Source organism: Microcebus murinus, chromosome 2 (assembly GCF_040939455.1).
Source record: "Microcebus murinus isolate Inina chromosome 2, M.murinus_Inina_mat1.0, whole genome shotgun sequence".
NCBI classification, from domain to species: domain Eukaryota; kingdom Metazoa; phylum Chordata; class Mammalia; order Primates; family Cheirogaleidae; genus Microcebus; species Microcebus murinus.
Window position 1 is genome coordinate 59,889,315 of NC_134105.1, and position 18,196 is coordinate 59,907,510.

General features: G+C 34.8%; 1 protein-coding gene and 1 long non-coding RNA gene across 2 annotated transcripts in view; one reads left to right on the forward strand and one right to left on the reverse strand.

Annotated features, from left to right (window-relative positions):
• Positions 1-18,196, forward strand: part of MSH4 (mutS homolog 4) — a 93,967-nt gene that overhangs the window by 51,664 nt on the left and 24,107 nt on the right. Inside the window, exons 12-17 of the mRNA XM_075999426.1 lie at positions 1,466-1,602; positions 2,989-3,092; positions 4,161-4,285; positions 6,360-6,560; positions 10,380-10,498; positions 11,837-11,965. Of these exons, the coding sequence (XP_075855541.1) occupies positions 1,466-1,602; positions 2,989-3,092; positions 4,161-4,285; positions 6,360-6,560; positions 10,380-10,498; positions 11,837-11,965 (815 nt within the window). The remainder of the gene's footprint in view (positions 1-1,465; positions 1,603-2,988; positions 3,093-4,160; positions 4,286-6,359; positions 6,561-10,379; positions 10,499-11,836; positions 11,966-18,196) is intronic.
• On the reverse strand, positions 3,374-17,277 carry LOC105884266 (uncharacterized). The gene is made up of 3 exons (XR_012915998.1): positions 17,189-17,277; positions 8,326-8,480; positions 3,374-3,458 (listed from the first exon to the last, which is right to left on the reverse strand). It is a non-coding gene; the product is annotated as an uncharacterized LOC105884266 (long non-coding RNA).

Genomic DNA, 18,196 nt, shown 5'->3' on the forward strand with positions numbered 1-18,196 from the left:
GAATTCTGCCTGCTGGCAGTGGTACAAGCAGAAGCAGAGGGGCACAGGGAAACTTTGAGAAATGAGTGAACAGATCTGTTAGCATGGAATAGCACATTCTCTCTTACAGAACTAATAAGAGATATGATCAGAAATATAGACTGGGGACCAGAATTTAGTCTCTGAAGGCCAAGAGTGTGGGTTTTTTTCCTGAGGAGAATGAAGAGACACTGAGATGTTTTTGTTCTGTGAGTCGAAATGGATCAAGAAAATATATTGAATGAATTTGAGTGGAAAAATGAAGACAGACCAGCTTAAATTATTATAAGTTAATAAAGCATTATGTAGGGTGATAGCAATATATATGAGAAGTGAAGAATGCAAGAGTTGAAGGAAAAATTGATAGGAGTTACTAATTAGGTAGATATGGCCACAGTAAACAGAAATGTTGCCATTAGTGCTAATTGAGATTTCTAGCCTAAGAATGGTGATACCATTGAGAAAAGCAGGAAAATCAGGAGAAGGAACTGTTTTGAATAATATATGTTAGTTTTTTAAAAGTAATGTTCAAAGTATTAATGATTATCAAGTTAGAAATATAAATTTAGAATCCTGAAGTGAGCATGAAGTTGATAGGGAGATTTGGATTTTTTTAGAAATTTTATTTGATGAATCATCTATTTACCTTTTGGAATATTTTGTATTGTAAAATGTTTTATAGAGGAAAGTTCTAATTGGGAATTAATGATTACTATAATTTGTATGATTATTCTCTTCTTTTTTTTAAAAAAAGCGGAATAGGCGGTGGTGGCTCACGCCTGTAATCCTGGCACTCTGGGAGGCCAAGGCAGGCAGATTGCTCAAGGTCAGGAGTTCGAAACCAGCCTGAGCAAGAGCGAGACCCCATATCTACTAAAAATAGAAAGAAAATTAATTGGCCAACTAAAAGATATAGAAAAAATTAGCCGGGCATGGTGGCACATGCCTGTAGTCCCAGCTACTCTAGAGGCTGAGGCAGTAGGATCACCTGAGCCCAGGGGTCTGAGGTTGCTGTGAGCTAGGCTGATGCCACACCACTCTAGCCTGGGCAACAGAGTGAGACTCTGTCTCAAAAAAAAAAAAAAAAAAAAATTAAAAAAGTAGAATAAATGATATGAAGTGGAATGAATAATATGTTAAAAACCCTAGTATTCCTAACATATATTACAGAATAGTCTTTGTTCTGTCTTTTTAATTTAAATTTTTTCCCATTTCTTTTCCTTTAAAAATTACTTATCAGAATGAGTACCTTTGTATTGTTTTTGGTTTTTATTTATTTAAAAAGAATACTTAACTACATCTTTTGGACATTAAAAGTCATTATCATTTGAAATAGTAACAAGACATTCCTACTTATGTAAAAATAACAAAAAATTATATGATTCTTCAAACAGAAAAAGTAATTTTCTCATTAAAAATTCCTTCATTTTGTTTTTCTGATCACTAGGAATGATATCACAGCTTGGAGAAAAATATAATCTTCCTTTAAGAACAAGTTTTAGTTCTTCTCGAGGATTTTTCATCCAGATGACTACAGATTGTACAGCTCTACCCAGTGATCATCTTCCTTCAGAATTTATTAAGGTTTATTCTAGAGTGGTTAGGAAATTATTGTTCCTGATTTTCCAGAATTACATTTACATATTTTCAGGCACTCCTTGAGTTTTACATGCCAAAATTCTGAATGTTCTGTATATTGCTCCTTCTCCTACTCCTACCCACCCACCTAACTAATCTAATACTAATCTGAGAGTGATTTTGAATCTAATACTAAGAATGATTTAGAAGCTTTTTTGGAGGAAGGCCAAACTCAGTGTTTCCCATAGTTCTGGGAGCTTGGTGTGAGAATAAAAGAAAAATTAAGAAAATGCAAAAAGCTCTTTTTGATAAAAAGGAATTAGGAAAATAGTGCACCACCTCCTGTTTTAGGTAGTTCTTAAGGCACATCTGAGTATTAAAGGTTTAAAAAGTTCTGATATAAAGTCTAGTTAACTTTTAAAAATTGAATATTTCCAAAACTTTGAACCATGGAAATACTTTTTCCTACATACATATTATCTCCTCCACAATATACTCATTTGGAAAAGTCTAACCCACTCTAATCTTTGCTGTCTCGTCTGCTTCCAGGGAGGACTTTTTGATAAAAACAAACCATTTAGGCTGGGCGCGATGGCTCATGCCTGTAATTCTAGCACTCTGGGAGGCCTAGGCAGGTGGATTGTTTGAACTCAGGAGTTCGAGACCAGCCTGAGCAAGAGCGAGACCCCATCTCTACTAAAAATAGAAAGAAATTAGCTGGACAACTAAAAATATATAGAAAAATTAGCCAGGCATGGTGGTGCATGCCTGTAGTCCCAGCTACTCGGGAGCCTGAGGCAGTAGGATTGCTTGAGCCCAGGAGTTTGAGGTTGCTGTGAGCTAGGCCAATGCCACGGCACTCTAGCCTGGGCTACAAAGTGAGACTCTGTCTCAAAAAAAAAAAAAAACAAACATTTAGCTTTCAGGCATATGTGTGTGTGTATATGTATACACATACACATTGTGTTACCAAGTAATGACAGATGAAGTAAAGAATGGGTTGAAACTCAATAATGGGGTTAGAGATTGATTGAGGTTCAGATATGGGACAAATACTGAGGCAGGGGTCAGAAATGGAGTGAGGATCACTCCAGGATGTTGATCATGCAAGTCACTTGGTAATAAGATAGTGTTTTAACATTTCTACAAAGCCATTTTAAGACCTATCAAAATAGTCATGTCAGATGGAGTAGGTAAAAAATATCCTGCTTTATTCTTTGAGGCAATCTTCCTTTTATCTTTCACAAACAGTACTTAATTTCTTTATGATATTGTATCTCAAAATTAAAGTGATTAAGCTAATTAGCTATATTTCTCTTATTTAAAATTTGTATGTTTTATTTCATAGGAGTGTGTGTGTATCTTGACATTTGTTTTGTAATTTCCTGGCAGATTTCTAAAGTGAAAAATTCTTATAGCTTTACATCAACAGATTTAATTAAAATGAATGAAAGATGCCAAGAGTCTTTGCGAGAAATCTATCACATGACTTATATGTAAGAGCATTTGAAGTATTTGAATGTTAAACTGGTTTAATTTGAGGAACTATGATAAATTTTATTAATTGGCTTTCTGTCTGATTATAGACCATTGTAGAATTATGAATGTTAGCAAAGAAAGTCTATCATTGTGGTTAGGATCACTGAGCTTCACAGAAGCTGCAGGGCAAATCTAGTTGCAAAAGAATACCATTATAACTAATATTTGGGTAATACGCATTCCACCATGATGTAGAATTTGAATTTGGTACATTATGTGCCCATCTTGGACTTCAGTTTATTCTCTTCCTGTGGTCTGTAAGCCCTCAGCATTTCATACCTTGATATTTCCATAGCAGTATCACAATAGTGTCAGTTCTTTTGCTGTTCATGCAACAGTAGCAATACAGGGAGAAAGAAGAAACAGAACATTTAGAACATTTATTAGGCTAAAATAATAGAAGAGAAGGGTACTTTCAAAACAATTTCAGGTCATGGACCACGGACATTATAATATATAGTAAGTTTGTATATATTTATCTTTGTAAGGGAAAACTTTTGCACTGTATCACAGTATAACTCTGCTACACAGAAATTTTATTATTCAGATATTGTGTTTGTGTGTGTGTGCACATGTGTGTGTGTGTGAGAGAGAAACAGACAGAGAAAATGAATGAGAGAGAAAATACATAATAGCTTTTGTGATGAATTTAACATTTGCAAAAACACAAAATTATTAACACATGGGATCTGTCCAAGTGTAGTGAGGGCTTGATTGTACCTATATAAAATATTTCTATTAATAAAAATGTATTTCATTAATATTTAATACAAGCATTTATTTCAAAAACATGGTATTAATACATCAGAAGATGTATTCTTTGCCACTAAGTAGCTGTGACCTTGAGCAAAAACTTCAATTTCCTCATGTCTAAAATGAGACAACTGAACAATAGACTTTATCTGTAGTGTACAACTCAACTGTGAATATTACCTCAGGCAATGAATTTAATATTATTTTAGTATTACACTGTATGTCCCTTTTAAAAGGCATTATTACATATCTTACCAAACATGTACTTTCAGGATAGTGTGCAAACTGCTTAGTGAGATTTATGAACATATTCATTGCTTATATAAACTGTCTGACACCGTGTCGATGCTGGATATGCTACTGTCATTTGCTCATGCCTGCACTCTTTCTGACTATGGTAAGTTTCTTTCTTTGGAATAAACATGTTGCACACTAAAATTTGTATTCCATTTAAACAATCTTTTATAAAAATTATGAAATTTTTAACTTTTGTACTTGAAATATATTAATAGTCTCTTGCCTATGGTCCTAAACTAAAAGATTAAGACACAAAATCAAAAAAGTGAAATTATCCTTAAAATTTCCTAAAAGTCAAAAATGATTCACTCGCAAATTAGCAAATCAAAAAGAAAAATTTTAGGAAACTTTAAAGGTTTTCCAAACAAAGACTGTATAGCTGTGTCCTTGGTGAAAATGACAATGATCTAAATTTATAAAGTTCAAGTCTGCATACTCATTAGGAGTGGGGTGATGAATACTAATAGAAAAAAATGAATCTCCAAATTGAGCAAATTTTTATCTACTAGCTCCTTAGATGTGACCATACCAAGATCAGGATTTATGTCATTCGTTTTTGTATCCCAAGTCTATACACAGGCCTTGAATATAAATGTTAAGTAATTTTCTCACGTTGAATGAAAACTTCAAGTTAGCCCTTTGAGATTTCTTATCCAACTTACCAGTAATAACTATTCTCCAGTATGCAAATTTACAGGAGTAGTATGTGATAATTATGTTGCAAAATTATACACTTAATAACATTAAAAATATTTCTAGTTAAAATCAGCAGTAACATTTCCAAAATATTATGTTAATTCATTTTTATTGGGAGTACCTTAGAAAGACTTTTTTCATATATTCGTATTTCTTATGGAAATATTTTTTCCATTGGTATATTATAGGCCAAAACTTTTCAATCTTTTATATCTCCTTGGCAGTCAAAACCTTACCTTTTGAGGTCAGCTATTCCAATAGTAGTTTTTTTTAACTATCAACAGGTTTAATTTTGTTCCATTTTAGTCTGAGAGGGACTGTTGTAAAACTCCAAACCTATAAATAATGAATTTTTGAAAGTACTTAAAAATTTTTCCTCTCACCAACATCACTTTTATAATGAATGTTTTCAAGTTTATCTATGCATTTTATTCAGAGATATTTAGCATTTTAGCTTTCATTTGTCCTTCCACCTTCTTTCTTCTCCCTTCATCTTGGATGGTATCCATGGAAACCTGATCATTATTTGTTTCTACACAAATCTTTTGTATCTGATTTGCTCTATCTCCTGAAATTTATTTTTTATTTATTTATTTATTTATTTTTTGAGACAGAGTCTCGCTTTGTTGCCCAGGCTAGAGTGAGTGCCATGGCATTAGCCTAGCTCACAGCAACCTCAATCTCCTGGGCTCAAGCAATCCTGCTGCCTCGGCCTCCCGACTAGCTGGGACTACAGGCATGCGCCACCATGCCTGGCTAATTTTTTCTATATATATATTACTTGGCCAATTAATTTCTTTCTATTTAGGGTAGAGACGGGGTCTTGCTCTTGCTCAGGCTGGTTTCGAACTCCTGACCTTGAGCAATCCGCCCGCCTCGGCCTCCCAGAGTGCTAGGATTACAGGCGTGAGCCACCGCGCCCGGCCTCTGAAATTTATTTTTAGACAAAATTTCTCCAAGAGCTTAGGCAGAAAATTATTGTTGTCTTTGGTTTTACTCTATATTTTATACCTCATTTTGAAAGGTATGCCAAATTTGGTGTGATATTTAAAGTAGGGAGATAATGTTTAAGGTAGGGTCATGTTTGAAAGAATATTTAAGGTAGGATAAGTAAATGTATAATTCTGTAGAACTGGTAATCAGTTGTTGTTTTAAAAGTATTGTCAGTGGCTACTTAGTTCTTTCTAATCTATGCAAATCTAAAAATTTTATAAACTGTTTTGGAGCAGTGACAGGGAACTAAATTCTAGAATTCTCTGGAAGTGAATAAAAGTTGTGATAGTGATTAGAGTGTGTTCATTATATTAATACTTTAGAGGAATTTAGGGAGGGATATGAGATAAAATAATACTTTAGTGTTATTGTCCCAAATTGACCCTGGTAAAATCACTAAGGTACACTATATACACACTACAAAATCTTTAGATATAATAAAACATATTAATCTTTTAAAGCAATTTTATTTTTTTTTCCTTCAGTTCGGCCAGAGTTTACTGATACTTTAGCAATCAAACAGGGATGGCATCCCATTCTTGAAAAAATATCTGTGGAAAAACCTGTTGCCAATAATACCTATATTACAGAAGGGAGTAATTTTTTGATCATAACTGGACCAAACATGAGTGGGAAATCTACATATTTAAAACAGATTGCTCTTTGTCAGATTATGGCCCAGATTGGTAAGTTATGGCTTTACTTTATATTAATAGCTACCAATTCAACTTTCTTTTCAAAGTGGTTTGTGCCTGGTGCCTAATTAACCCAAGAACAATTGGGAATAGATTCTTTTACCTAAAAGTATAATAGTGTGTCTAGTATGTAGATCATAACTTTTACTATTGAGTATTTATTAAGCTCCACCAATTTGGATTGCATTACACTAAAAATTTTGTGGCATATTACAGTAGTAATGTATTTACTATATTAATGTTGTATCAGTTATTACTAAATTAAGTCATGTAATTATTTCAGGTTCAGAAACAAACTTTGTTGTAAGAAAAAATAAAATGAGTAGGATAACCAGCTAGCTGCTTTTAATAACCCTTGTGATATTTTTCCAAAATTATAACATTGAGCAGAGAAACATATCTCTTAATTTGAGGGGTACCAATAACTTGGCTACAGCAATTGATGTATTATATGTATACATGTGCAGACATGCATGAAAACGGCTGTCACTGACCCAACATTGTCATGTATTTCTTGATGTAGAGGCACAACTTAACTCTTATCTCTGAAAACTGGGTTTCCTTGAGGACTATATGAATCAGAGAGGAGATGTTTGGCCCTAATGCAGTGGTTCTCAACCAGGTGTGGTTTTGGTCCTCTAACTCCCAGAATTTGGTTGTCACAACGGTAGGGAGTGTGGAGCCCAGGGATGCTGCTAAACATCCTACAGTGTACAGAACAATGTCTCTTCCCCTCTCTCCTCATCAACACATAAGAAAGATTTATTGAGTCCAAGATGTTAATAGTGTCATGGGTGAGAAACCCTGATCTAATGTAATGGATTCTAAGGGTAACACAGTAATAATAATATTGGTGATACAGTACAAATTCACCCTTAGTATTGGAAAGGGAAATCAGAGATGAATGAATTAATGAAGAGTAAATATTTTATTGAGGTTTGGTATTTATTGGAATTAAAAGGACATCTTAGCTGATTTACCTCCCTTTATAAGAATGCTGTCTGATTCATATGTGAAATAGAAATACTTTTATTTGAATAACTATGAGGATCTCTGTACTTTAAAAAACAGACTACTGTCCAGTTGTTGGACAGCTCTACTTGTTAGAGCATTCATTATACTTAACTGAAATCTGACTTTCTATAATTTTTGCTTATTAGTCCTAATTCTTATCTTCTATTTATCACAGAATAATCTAGTCTTTCACCTGATATTAATTTTTCAAATATGTGAAGATAATTATTCTCTTTCTCTTATCATTGACCATATTACACCTAAAAGTGTGTATAATATCTCATAAGGTCTGAGCATAAAGACAACAGTGGACTTGAAAGGCGTGAAAGTTAAGAACATAGACTCTGGAGGTAGATCTAGCTTGCCAGCTTGCCCAGTTACTATCTATATAGTCTTAGGTAAATTATGTAATCTCCTTAAACCTTTGTTTTCCTATTTGCAAATGACAATTATAATAGTACTTCCTTCTAGGAATTGTTATAAGGACTAAGTGTGATAATATAAATAAAATACTATGGATTTAAGGGGAAAGTATGAGAAAGAAGGAGACTTTCCAGGCAGAGATAAGAGTTCTAAAGCACAGAAGCAAAAAATAGGTATGATGTGCCTGAGGAACTACAAATGGTCCCAAGGCTTTGTAATTTCTTGGCTTTGTAGAACAAAGAGTGACCATGAGAAGTGATGGGGGATAAAGCTGGAGAGATGGGTAGGAGTTAGATGACGAAGGGCCTTAGGTACTTACCTGAGGAGACTGAATTTTATCCAGCAATTTGTAGGGATGTATTGAAGAAATTTACCAAGAGAATAGCATGATAGGATTTGATTTTTAGATAGATCACCCTGGCTGGTAGAGTCCACTTAGAAGCAAAATACTGGCCAGGAGGCTTCTGTGATGATCTAGATAAGAAATGTTGACAAAAGGTAAGAAGAAAGCAGAGAAGATACAAACATATACCAATTAATATTAATATATGCTGTATTCTCTAGTTGACTTTTTCACATTTATTTTCCTATTTAATCCCTCTGAAAAAATTTGTAAGAAAGTTGTATATAAGAAATCAATAAGTTTTGCTCTCTGAAGGCAGAGCCTATGTCTATTTTATTCACCCCGACACATGATGACTCTTCAATAAATATTTGTTGAATGTCTATAAAATGAGGAAAGTCAGGCTCAAAGAATTGTCCAAGACCACCCAAGATCAGTCCTTTGCCTTTTTCTACCCAACTTGCCCTAATAGCTAATACTGAGTGTTCACTATGCCAAGCACTGTTCTGTGTGCCTTGCATGTATCATCATAATACATGTATTAATTATCTAATTAATAATCATAAAAATCTAATAATATAAAATTTGTTAACTATACATTATTGATGAGTAATTCAAAGCATTGAGAAGTAATTTGACCATGATTATGTAGCTTGTAAGAAGCAACACCAGGATTCAAACCCGGGCAGCCTGACTCTAGAATCTTTGCTCTAAATTAACAAAATGACCCACCTTCTCCAGAATCTTAAGAAGGTAGCAGGTCATTCCTGATATCTTGGAGAAATGGAAAGTTTGTTTTTGTTTTTGTTTTGAGCCAAACAGTTGTTATTCAAATTCTGGCTCCATCACTTTATTACTTATTTTCAGCGAATATTTACCGTGAGATTATTATGTGTTAGAAGCTCCTCTAGGTTTATAATCCATGCTTTTAAGAAAATAAAAAAATAGAGTATCATGGAAGAGGTACATCTTACTAGTTTTGTGATCTTTGACCCCCACTTTTCCATTGGTAAGATGAGAAAAATAATGGCTAATTCAATGGATTATTTTGAGAATTAAGACAATGAATATAAAATGCCTAGTACGTGAAATGGTAGGTGCAGTCATTATAGTTACTATTGTTATTAATATTGCTTTTATTTTTATTAGTATTAGCCTGACTTTTGCAGGCTAATACATTTCTGTTAGTCCTTATTTCTACTAGTCCTTATTTCTCATGGGTAGGCTTTATCCTTTATCCTTTGTTTTAAATTCTGGAGTAATCTGGCTCTGTTTCTTTACTCCCATTATTTCACATTTTATCTATTCAGAGTTCTGTATATATGATGCTTTTACAATTCAACTACTTGTTTATTTTATCTTCTTATGATGTTAGAATGCCTTTTATATGTGATTGTGTATAGAGATGGGTGCATTAATCAGATTGATTTGTTTTCACAAGATGAGTATTTTAGATTAGTTAGCACAATAACTTCTCAGGCAGTCTTATGGATAAAAACTCACGTCTTTTTTGTTTTTATTACATGTTTTGCTTTCATTCTGCTTCTGGATATTTCTGCATATTTGTAATAACATAGATATTTCCTAATATTTTTCTATAATTATTTTATCAACTTGAGTTTTATAAGCATTTCCTTTAAGTTTTCTTATTTCATATTTCATAAGCTTTATAAGCATTTCCTTCAAATTTTCATGAATTGAATATTCTTTATCATTTAACTAAATTATTAAAATTTTTTAGCAAGTTTATAACAATATTTTTCTAATGGACTTGAATGTATACTATCAACTTCCAAATAACTTTGTACAGTACGTAGGCAACTATTTCTATTTTATATGTGAGGAAGAGGAGACGGAGAGTTTAAGTACTGTATAAGGTACTACAATAAGTGATAGAATTCAGGCATGTCTTCTAACTCCATAGTCTTTCCAGAATATGATCCTAGTAAATAATCTGAGAAGTTCAAAATGTTGTTAGTATTTATATTTTATAAAAGCATTTCAATTTACCTTGACCTTATATTTTACAGGATCATATGTTCCAGCAGAATATGCTTCCTTTAGAATTGCTAAACAGATTTTTACAAGAATCAGTACTGATGATGATATTGAAACAAATTCATCAACATTTATGAAGGAAATGAAAGAGGTACCCAAACAAAAATGTTACGTTAAAAAGAAATTCTTCCACTAATGGCCAGTTATCATGTGAGAAAGTATCCTTACACTAAAGCATACAGAAGTGCTTATACCCCTTTCTAAGAGCCAGAGGGCAGTAAAAGACAGCTTCCTAATTTCTGTCTTCTATAGAAAAGGAAGTGAATGTTTTATTGAAAAACACAGTTTTAAAAGAAAAAAAATTAGTGTTATTGGGTGTGCTTAAAATGTGTGCTTAAATGTTTTTATATGGAATATATAAAAGACTTTTAGAAAATGATGACTGGTTCAGTACTATTTTATGTAGTATTATTGCTCCTCAGAAGCTTGATTTTAAAATAAAAGATCAGTTAGAAGGCTTTTAAAAAATCATCTTCTTCATTGTCCTTATAGAATTTATACTTTCTGTACCAGAGTATGTATCATTACCTATTTGTTATCTGAGCAAATGTCAAGAAGGCTTGAGGGCTAAAGGAATTAAGTATAGCTCTTGGGATATCTGTATTAGGTAGGAATTATTGGATCGCTATACAGCTGGATAATTTTCTGCAAGTAAATGGGAATTGAATAAAGTTATCATTTGTGCCACAATTTATATAATTATTTATCACATATTGAATATCTATAGAAGAATATAGCCATATACTATTAATAGGTACTTGAAGTATATTTTTAAATGATCCTAACCCTCAAGAACCTTAGTTTCAGAGAAAGGTGAAATGTCTACAGAAGTTACTATTGTGTCATAATGTAATAAAGGTGGAATTCTATTTTTCAAGGAAGAGGTTAATAATCTTCACTGAGAAAGGAACATTTCTGCCAATTTGTCTTGGTCTTTCCTGGTTATAGATTTAAATTTATTTGTTAAACCAAGAATCAAGACTTAGGTAGTTTTTCCTAAATTATTCTTTTCATCTTTACTGAATATAAAGAGATATTAAAGTAAAATCGAGAGATGGTTTTGAGTATTTTATGACAGCAATTGATTAGTTACTTGTAGAGAAGAAAATGACCATCTTTGTGCTTTATTTAAACATTTAATTCATAGTTTTGTTTTACTGTATCTAAAACATCAGCATTTTAGAAAATGGTTATTCTGTGTTGTCTCATACACTTATGCATATATATTATATACACATCAGCTATTCTATTGTAATTATTAATCATGAGATTTTTAGAAAGAAAAGCAATGTGCTATTTTCTGCTCAGCAGGATTTCTCTATAAAAATACATTTCAGATAACTAATAAAGAGACTGGATTTCTCCTTATTTTTTTCATCGATAGTGACAGCTGTTTGGTTACAATGAATATTAACATTATATTTTTCAGATAGCATATATTCTACATAATGCTAATGACAAATCACTCATATTAATTGATGAACTTGGCAGAGGTACTAATACAGAAGAAGGTATTGGCATTTGTTATGCTATTTGTGAATATCTACTGAACTTAAAGGTATGTTTTTCCCCAGAGGTTTTAATAATATTTATGGAGTCTCCAAAAGAGTTCCATCTTTTCCAGTCTTATCTGACCACAGGTATGGGAGCTTTAATCCCCAGGAATATACATTGAGAAATAGCAAACTTCAAGTGTTCTATTATCAAATATGTTTCTGCTAACTTAGTGAGGATATATTTATTTAACTGTTATGTAGTTTATTTTTATTTTTTTATTTCAATAGATTTAGTGGGTACAAATGGTTTTTTGTAACATGGATGAATTGTATAGTGGTAAAGTCTAGGCTTTTAGTGTTCCTTTCACCTGAATAGTATACATTTGTGCCTGTTAGGTAATTTTTCATCCTTTAATCTCCCCCTACTCTCCTTCAGAATCTCCAGTGTACATTGTGACACTGTGTATGACCATGGATACCCATAGTTTACTACCACTCATAAGTGAGAACATGTGGTATTTGTTTTTCCATTCATGAATTACTTCACTAGGGGTAATGGCCTCTAGTCTCATGTAAGTTGCTGTAAAAGACATTATTTCATTCTTTTATACACACATGCACACACACACACCACATTTTCTTTATCCACTTATAAGTTGATGGATACTTAGATCACTTTATATCTTTGCAATTGTGAGTTTTGCTGCCATAAACATATGAGTGTAGGTATCTTTTTTTTTTTTTTTTTTTTGAGACAGAGTATCGCTTTGTTGCCCAGGCTAGAGTGAGTGCCGTGGCATCAGCCTAGCTCACAGCAACCTCAAACTCCTGGGCTCAAGCAATCCTCCTGCCTCAGCCTCCCAAGTAGCTGGGACTACAGGCATGCGCCACTATGCCTGGCTAATTTTTTATATATATATTAGTTGGCCAATTAATTTCTTTCTATTTATAGTAGAGACGGGGTCTCGCTCTTGTTCAGGCTAGTTTCGAACTCCTGACCTTGAGCAATCCACCCGCCTCAGCCTCCCAGAGAGCTAGGATTACAGGCGTGAGCCATCGCACCCGCCTGTAGGTATCTTTTTGATATAATGACTTCTTTTCCTTTGGGTTGATGCCCAGTTGTGGGATTGCAGGACCAAATGGTAGATCATACTATTAGTTCTTTGAGGAATCTCCATACCATTTTCCATAGAGGCTGTACTAATTTACATTCCCACCAGTAGTGTATAAGCATTTCCTTTTCACCACATCCATGCCCACATCTACAGTTTTTTAGCTTTTTAATAATGGACATTCTGACAGGAGTGAGGTGGTATCTCATTGTGGTTTTAATTTGTACTTCCCTGATGATTAGTGATTTTGAGCATTTTTTCATAAGTTTGCTAGCCATTTGTCTATCTTCTTTTGAAAAATGTCTGTTCATGTCTTTTGCCCATATTTTAATGGGGTTATATGTTGTTGTCTTGCTTATTTGTTTGAGTTCTTTATAGATTCTGGATATTAGTCCTTTGTCAGATGTATAGTTTGTAAATAATTTTCTCCCATTCTATAGGTTGTCTATTTACTCAGTTGATTATTACTTTTGCTATGCAGAAACTTTTTAGTTTGATTAAGTCCCATGTATTTATTTTTATTGTATTTGCTTTGGGGATCTCAGTCCATAAGTATAATATATCATCTGAAAATTTGACTTCTTCCTTTCCAATTTGGATATCCCTTTTTTCCTTCTTTTGCCTGATTGTTCTGGCTAGGCCTTCCAGTACTATGTTGAATACAACTGGTGAAAGTGAGTATCCTTGTTTTGTTCAGATTTTAGAGGAAAAGCTTTCCATTTTTTCCCATTTGGTATGATGTTAGCTGTGGGCTTGTCATATACAGCCTTTATTGTTTTGAGGTATGTTCATTCTATACCTAGTTTGTTGAGAGTTTTTATTATGAAGAGATTTTGAATTTTGACAAATGCTTTTTTAACATCTAGAAATGATCGTATGATTTTTGTCCTTCATTCTGTTAATGTGATGTATCACATTTATTAACTTGCATACTAATGCCAATTGTACTCAAACTATTCCAAAAACTTGAAGATGAGGGAATACTTCCAAACTCACTCCATGAGGCCAGCATTACCCTGATACCAAAACCAGACAAGGATACAACAAAAAAAAAAAAAAAAAAGGAAAGAAAACTACAGGCCACTATCCCTGATGCACATATTAATACATATAAAAATCCTCAACAAAATACTAGCAAACTGAATATATAACACCATGTTAAAATACACCATAATTAAGTAAAATTCATCCCAGAGATACCAGGATGATTCAACATATGCATGTATGCCTTGGTGATGTCCTTTTTGCAATGAGTCTTTCAGGAGTCCATTGAGCTTCTTGTATCTAGATGTCTAAATTTCTAGTAAGACCAGAGAAGTTTTCCTCCATTATTTGCTCAAATATGTTTTCCAAGCTTTTTGCTTTTTCTTCCCCCTCAGGGATACCTATGATTCTTATTTTTGAGTGTTTTAAGTAATCCCATATTTCTCAAAGCCTCTCATCATTTCTTTTGATTTTTTTTACTTTTGACTTACTGGATTAATTCAAAAGCCTTGTCTTCAAGCTCTGAAATTCTTTCTTTTGCTTATTCTAGTCTATTGTTAAAACTTTCCATCGTGTTTTCTATTTCCCTAAATGAATTTTTTCTTTCCAGAAGTTCAAATTTTTTAATATATCTAACTCTTTAGTAAATTTTTCATTCATGTCCTCAATTATTTTTCTGATTTCTTTGAGTTGGTTTTCTATTTCGCTTAGATGTCATTGACCTTCCTTACAACCTATAATTTGAATTCTTTATCTGTCATTTCAGTATTTTCATTTTGGTTGGGATCCATTGTTAGAGAGCAGAGATGATTCTTTGGGGGATTGTTACACTCTCTTTTTTCATAGTGCCAGAGTTCTTACACAGATTTCTTCTTATCCAGAGACTGCCACTTCTTGTTTTTGAATTTTCTTTTGTTTATATAGGACATTTTCCCCTCCTTTAGGAGTATGACTGTAGCATATGTTGGGTAAGGACCTTTGGCTTTGCTTGTGGGTACTTTCAAGAGGCCTAGGCTATGAAAGAATTTTTTGATTATAGATAGCTTTAGTGTGGTAGTTTTCTCAAATGCTAGTTACTTGTGGGCTGTAGTGGTGGTGTACTCTGCATGTGGGCAGGTTTCCTGCCTCCTGTTGAGAAATGGAGATAGAACAGAAGTCTCTGGAATTGTATCTCTTTCCCCAGCCTTGTGCACTTCTAACAGTGTGAATTATATTGGGACATCCAATTTAGTCTCTAGGCCACATTTGCAGATAAAAATCAGTCAAGTCCTGTACAATTGAATCAGCAAATGATTTAATAGGCTATGTAAGTTGACCTCCCTATCAGTAGGTGGCACTTGCGTGAGAAAGACAGCTGTGGTGGTATTTGTGGGACCCATGCCTGGCCCTAATAAATCATGAGAAGCACAGGGATGTCTCAGGTGATGGGCAAGGCCCTGGAACTCTCAGGGCATTCTTCTTGTGCTGAGCCACTGCCAAGGCATATGAGAGAGGGTGAAGCTAGGCAGTGCTAGGTTGGGCAAGGGAGGCTCCCCAAAGGTGGGTGCACGTGCCATCTCAGGGGTTAGAGGTCAGCTTCCAGCCACTGGAGGAATCCTCCAGGGAGAAGCAGAGGTATCCCCACCAGCCAAAGAACTTGCACATGGGAGAGGGGCAGTCCAGGATCCACAGTCCAGTGGGTGGAAGTAGGGTCACTCAGCTCCCACTTACCTTACCCAGTGAATCTCCCTTCTGCATCTGACCACTGTTACCAATCCCACAAGAGGGTTCACTGTTGCTCACTACACAGAAAGGCAATTACTTAGACAATAAGGATTGTCAAGAAGAAAGGATTTATTATGGTGGACATGTCAACTAGGAGGAGAGAGGTATGAACTGCCTCAAATCCACCTCCCTGATCAACAGGCTCAGGTGGTTTTCTGGAGGTGAAATGAATAATGCATGAGGGGAGTGAGCATCATTATGTGTTTGGAGTGGAATGCAGGACACGCAAGTGCAGTGAGTAATCATACTAGTATATACATCCCATGATCAAAAATGATGGCTAAGTCCCTCCTAGGATGGGGATTTTAGTATTATAATGATCTAGGGGTTAATATGGGTCATTCTTTCATCCTGTGTGCAGGCTTAGTGGGTCCTTGGGCACAATCCGTGGTGGGGTATTGCTTATCTTGTCTCCTCCAGACAAACAGGTGGTGTAAAGCTTTGTAAAAGCTTTTACACAAGGATGCTCCACTGTTTCTGGGAAAGAAACTCAAAAGGGAATGCCTGAGTGCAACAGAAAGTTACAAAGTTCTGGTCAGTAAATCTTACCGACCTGGGAACTTGAAACATAAGAGAACTACAACGAAAAAAAAAAACTATAAAAAAAGCGTTTTTTTTGTTTATGGAGCCAGTTATACCACCATCATCTGGCCAAACTTACCCAGCCAATCAAAGAGCAACCACACTCAAGCAGGAAAGCGGTTGCAGTTGCAAGCCTCTCTGCCAAAGACAGAAAGCATGGCTTCCCCAGCCATTCCTGTTGGGGGAGCTGTGGCCTACATGTGTTCCACAGCATAGACCTACACCACAAGCTCCCCTACACTTGAAGTCAGCTCACAAATCTCCCCTCCATACCCCTGAATGACATGATGGAGTCTTAGGAGTAAGGTTTCAGACCTACAGACCTGTCCTTAGGCCCCCTGAATTCAAGCACTGACCGAGACAGGGAGAGGCAGGCTGGGGCCCATGGAATGCTCAAGCAAGCCAACTGCCATTCAGTTGCAGTCCAGCCACAGGGTGGGTATGCCCTGCTCTGTGGGAGCAGCCAGGTAGACAGCTGTGGATCTGAACACCCCTTGGTCCCGCAGTGGCCCACAGTTGTGTCAGTGTAAATTGATTTAGGGGCATAGGAGATCACCCAAGTTCCCATCTTTCTCCTTGGTCTGGCAGCAACCTCAGGGAAGAGCTTAGAGCCCTGGGGAGAGAGCTCCCAGCTAGCTCTGTGCCCAGGTGCCCAGGGTTTGGAAAGCTGTGGAGCTCCATGCGAGCTTAAGCAGTTCCCCTGCATGATGTACTGGCAGAGCAGCAGCTCCTGGCAGCTCCCATGCCACTCTGGAGGCCTGTTGGGGGTCAAAGAACTCTTCTGTAGCTAAAACTGTAAAGGCTTGAGGTGGAAATGTATAGCCCCAAAAGTCTCCTGCTTACCGCTTCCCTGGGTGTGAGTCTGCAGGCTTCTCAAGGCTCTCAGTGGTCCCAAGCAGACAGTTCAGCCTCTACCTTCACCCTCAGTGTCTTCCTGTCACCTATCTGTTATCTTCAAGCTTCTTTCTCTGATGATATATTTGACATATGTGTGTTTGATGGCTATCCTGATTGTTCTCTGAAGAAAGGCACACTGGCTGCCTCATTTTGCTGGTCTTCTGGTAGTCTTCACTTTTATTTTAAGTGTATTAATTAGTTGAGTAATTAGTTGAGTCATTAGTTGAGTCATTTTTCATGTATTCTTTATGTATTTATCATGATTGGATTTTACAGGTACCTGCAAATAGCTTTTTAAACAATTTAGGTAGTAAGCATTTATATTTTTATTACTTCATTTCTGATAAAAATGGAATAATTAATATGAAAGCTATGGTATAGACAAAGAAAGAAGGAAATCAAGAAATATAAATAATGTAAAATTAGTCAGTTAGCTTTAATTTAATCAAATTAAAGAGCGTAATATGAAGGCATTTCATTAATTGTTTCCACATGTAGTAACATTGACTATGATGTCATAACATGAGGTAAAGCACTAGGCATCTGAGGTAACTTTACAGCAAATCTATTTTACCAACCTAACTAAAATTCATTGCTTTAAAAAACCAAATTTTCACAGATCAAATGGTTTTTTCTCTATTATTAAGTTAATTAGTAAAATATCATTTTAGATGATAACTCAAAAACATATACAGATGAACAAAACTTACTCAGATTTTTTCATATTTAAAATACTTTAGAATGTCCCTGAGATGAAGTTCTTTAGCTTAAATGAAAGTCCATAATGATTTATTATATAGAATGAGAAAAAAATCTTATTTTGTAGTTAAAGAAAGATATATGATGAATCGAAAGTAATGCTAATAGATAATATTAGCCTTTGTAATTTTGAATATGTCAATCAATCAGAATTTCTCATATAAATAATGTACATGTATTACTTAATATTAAAAG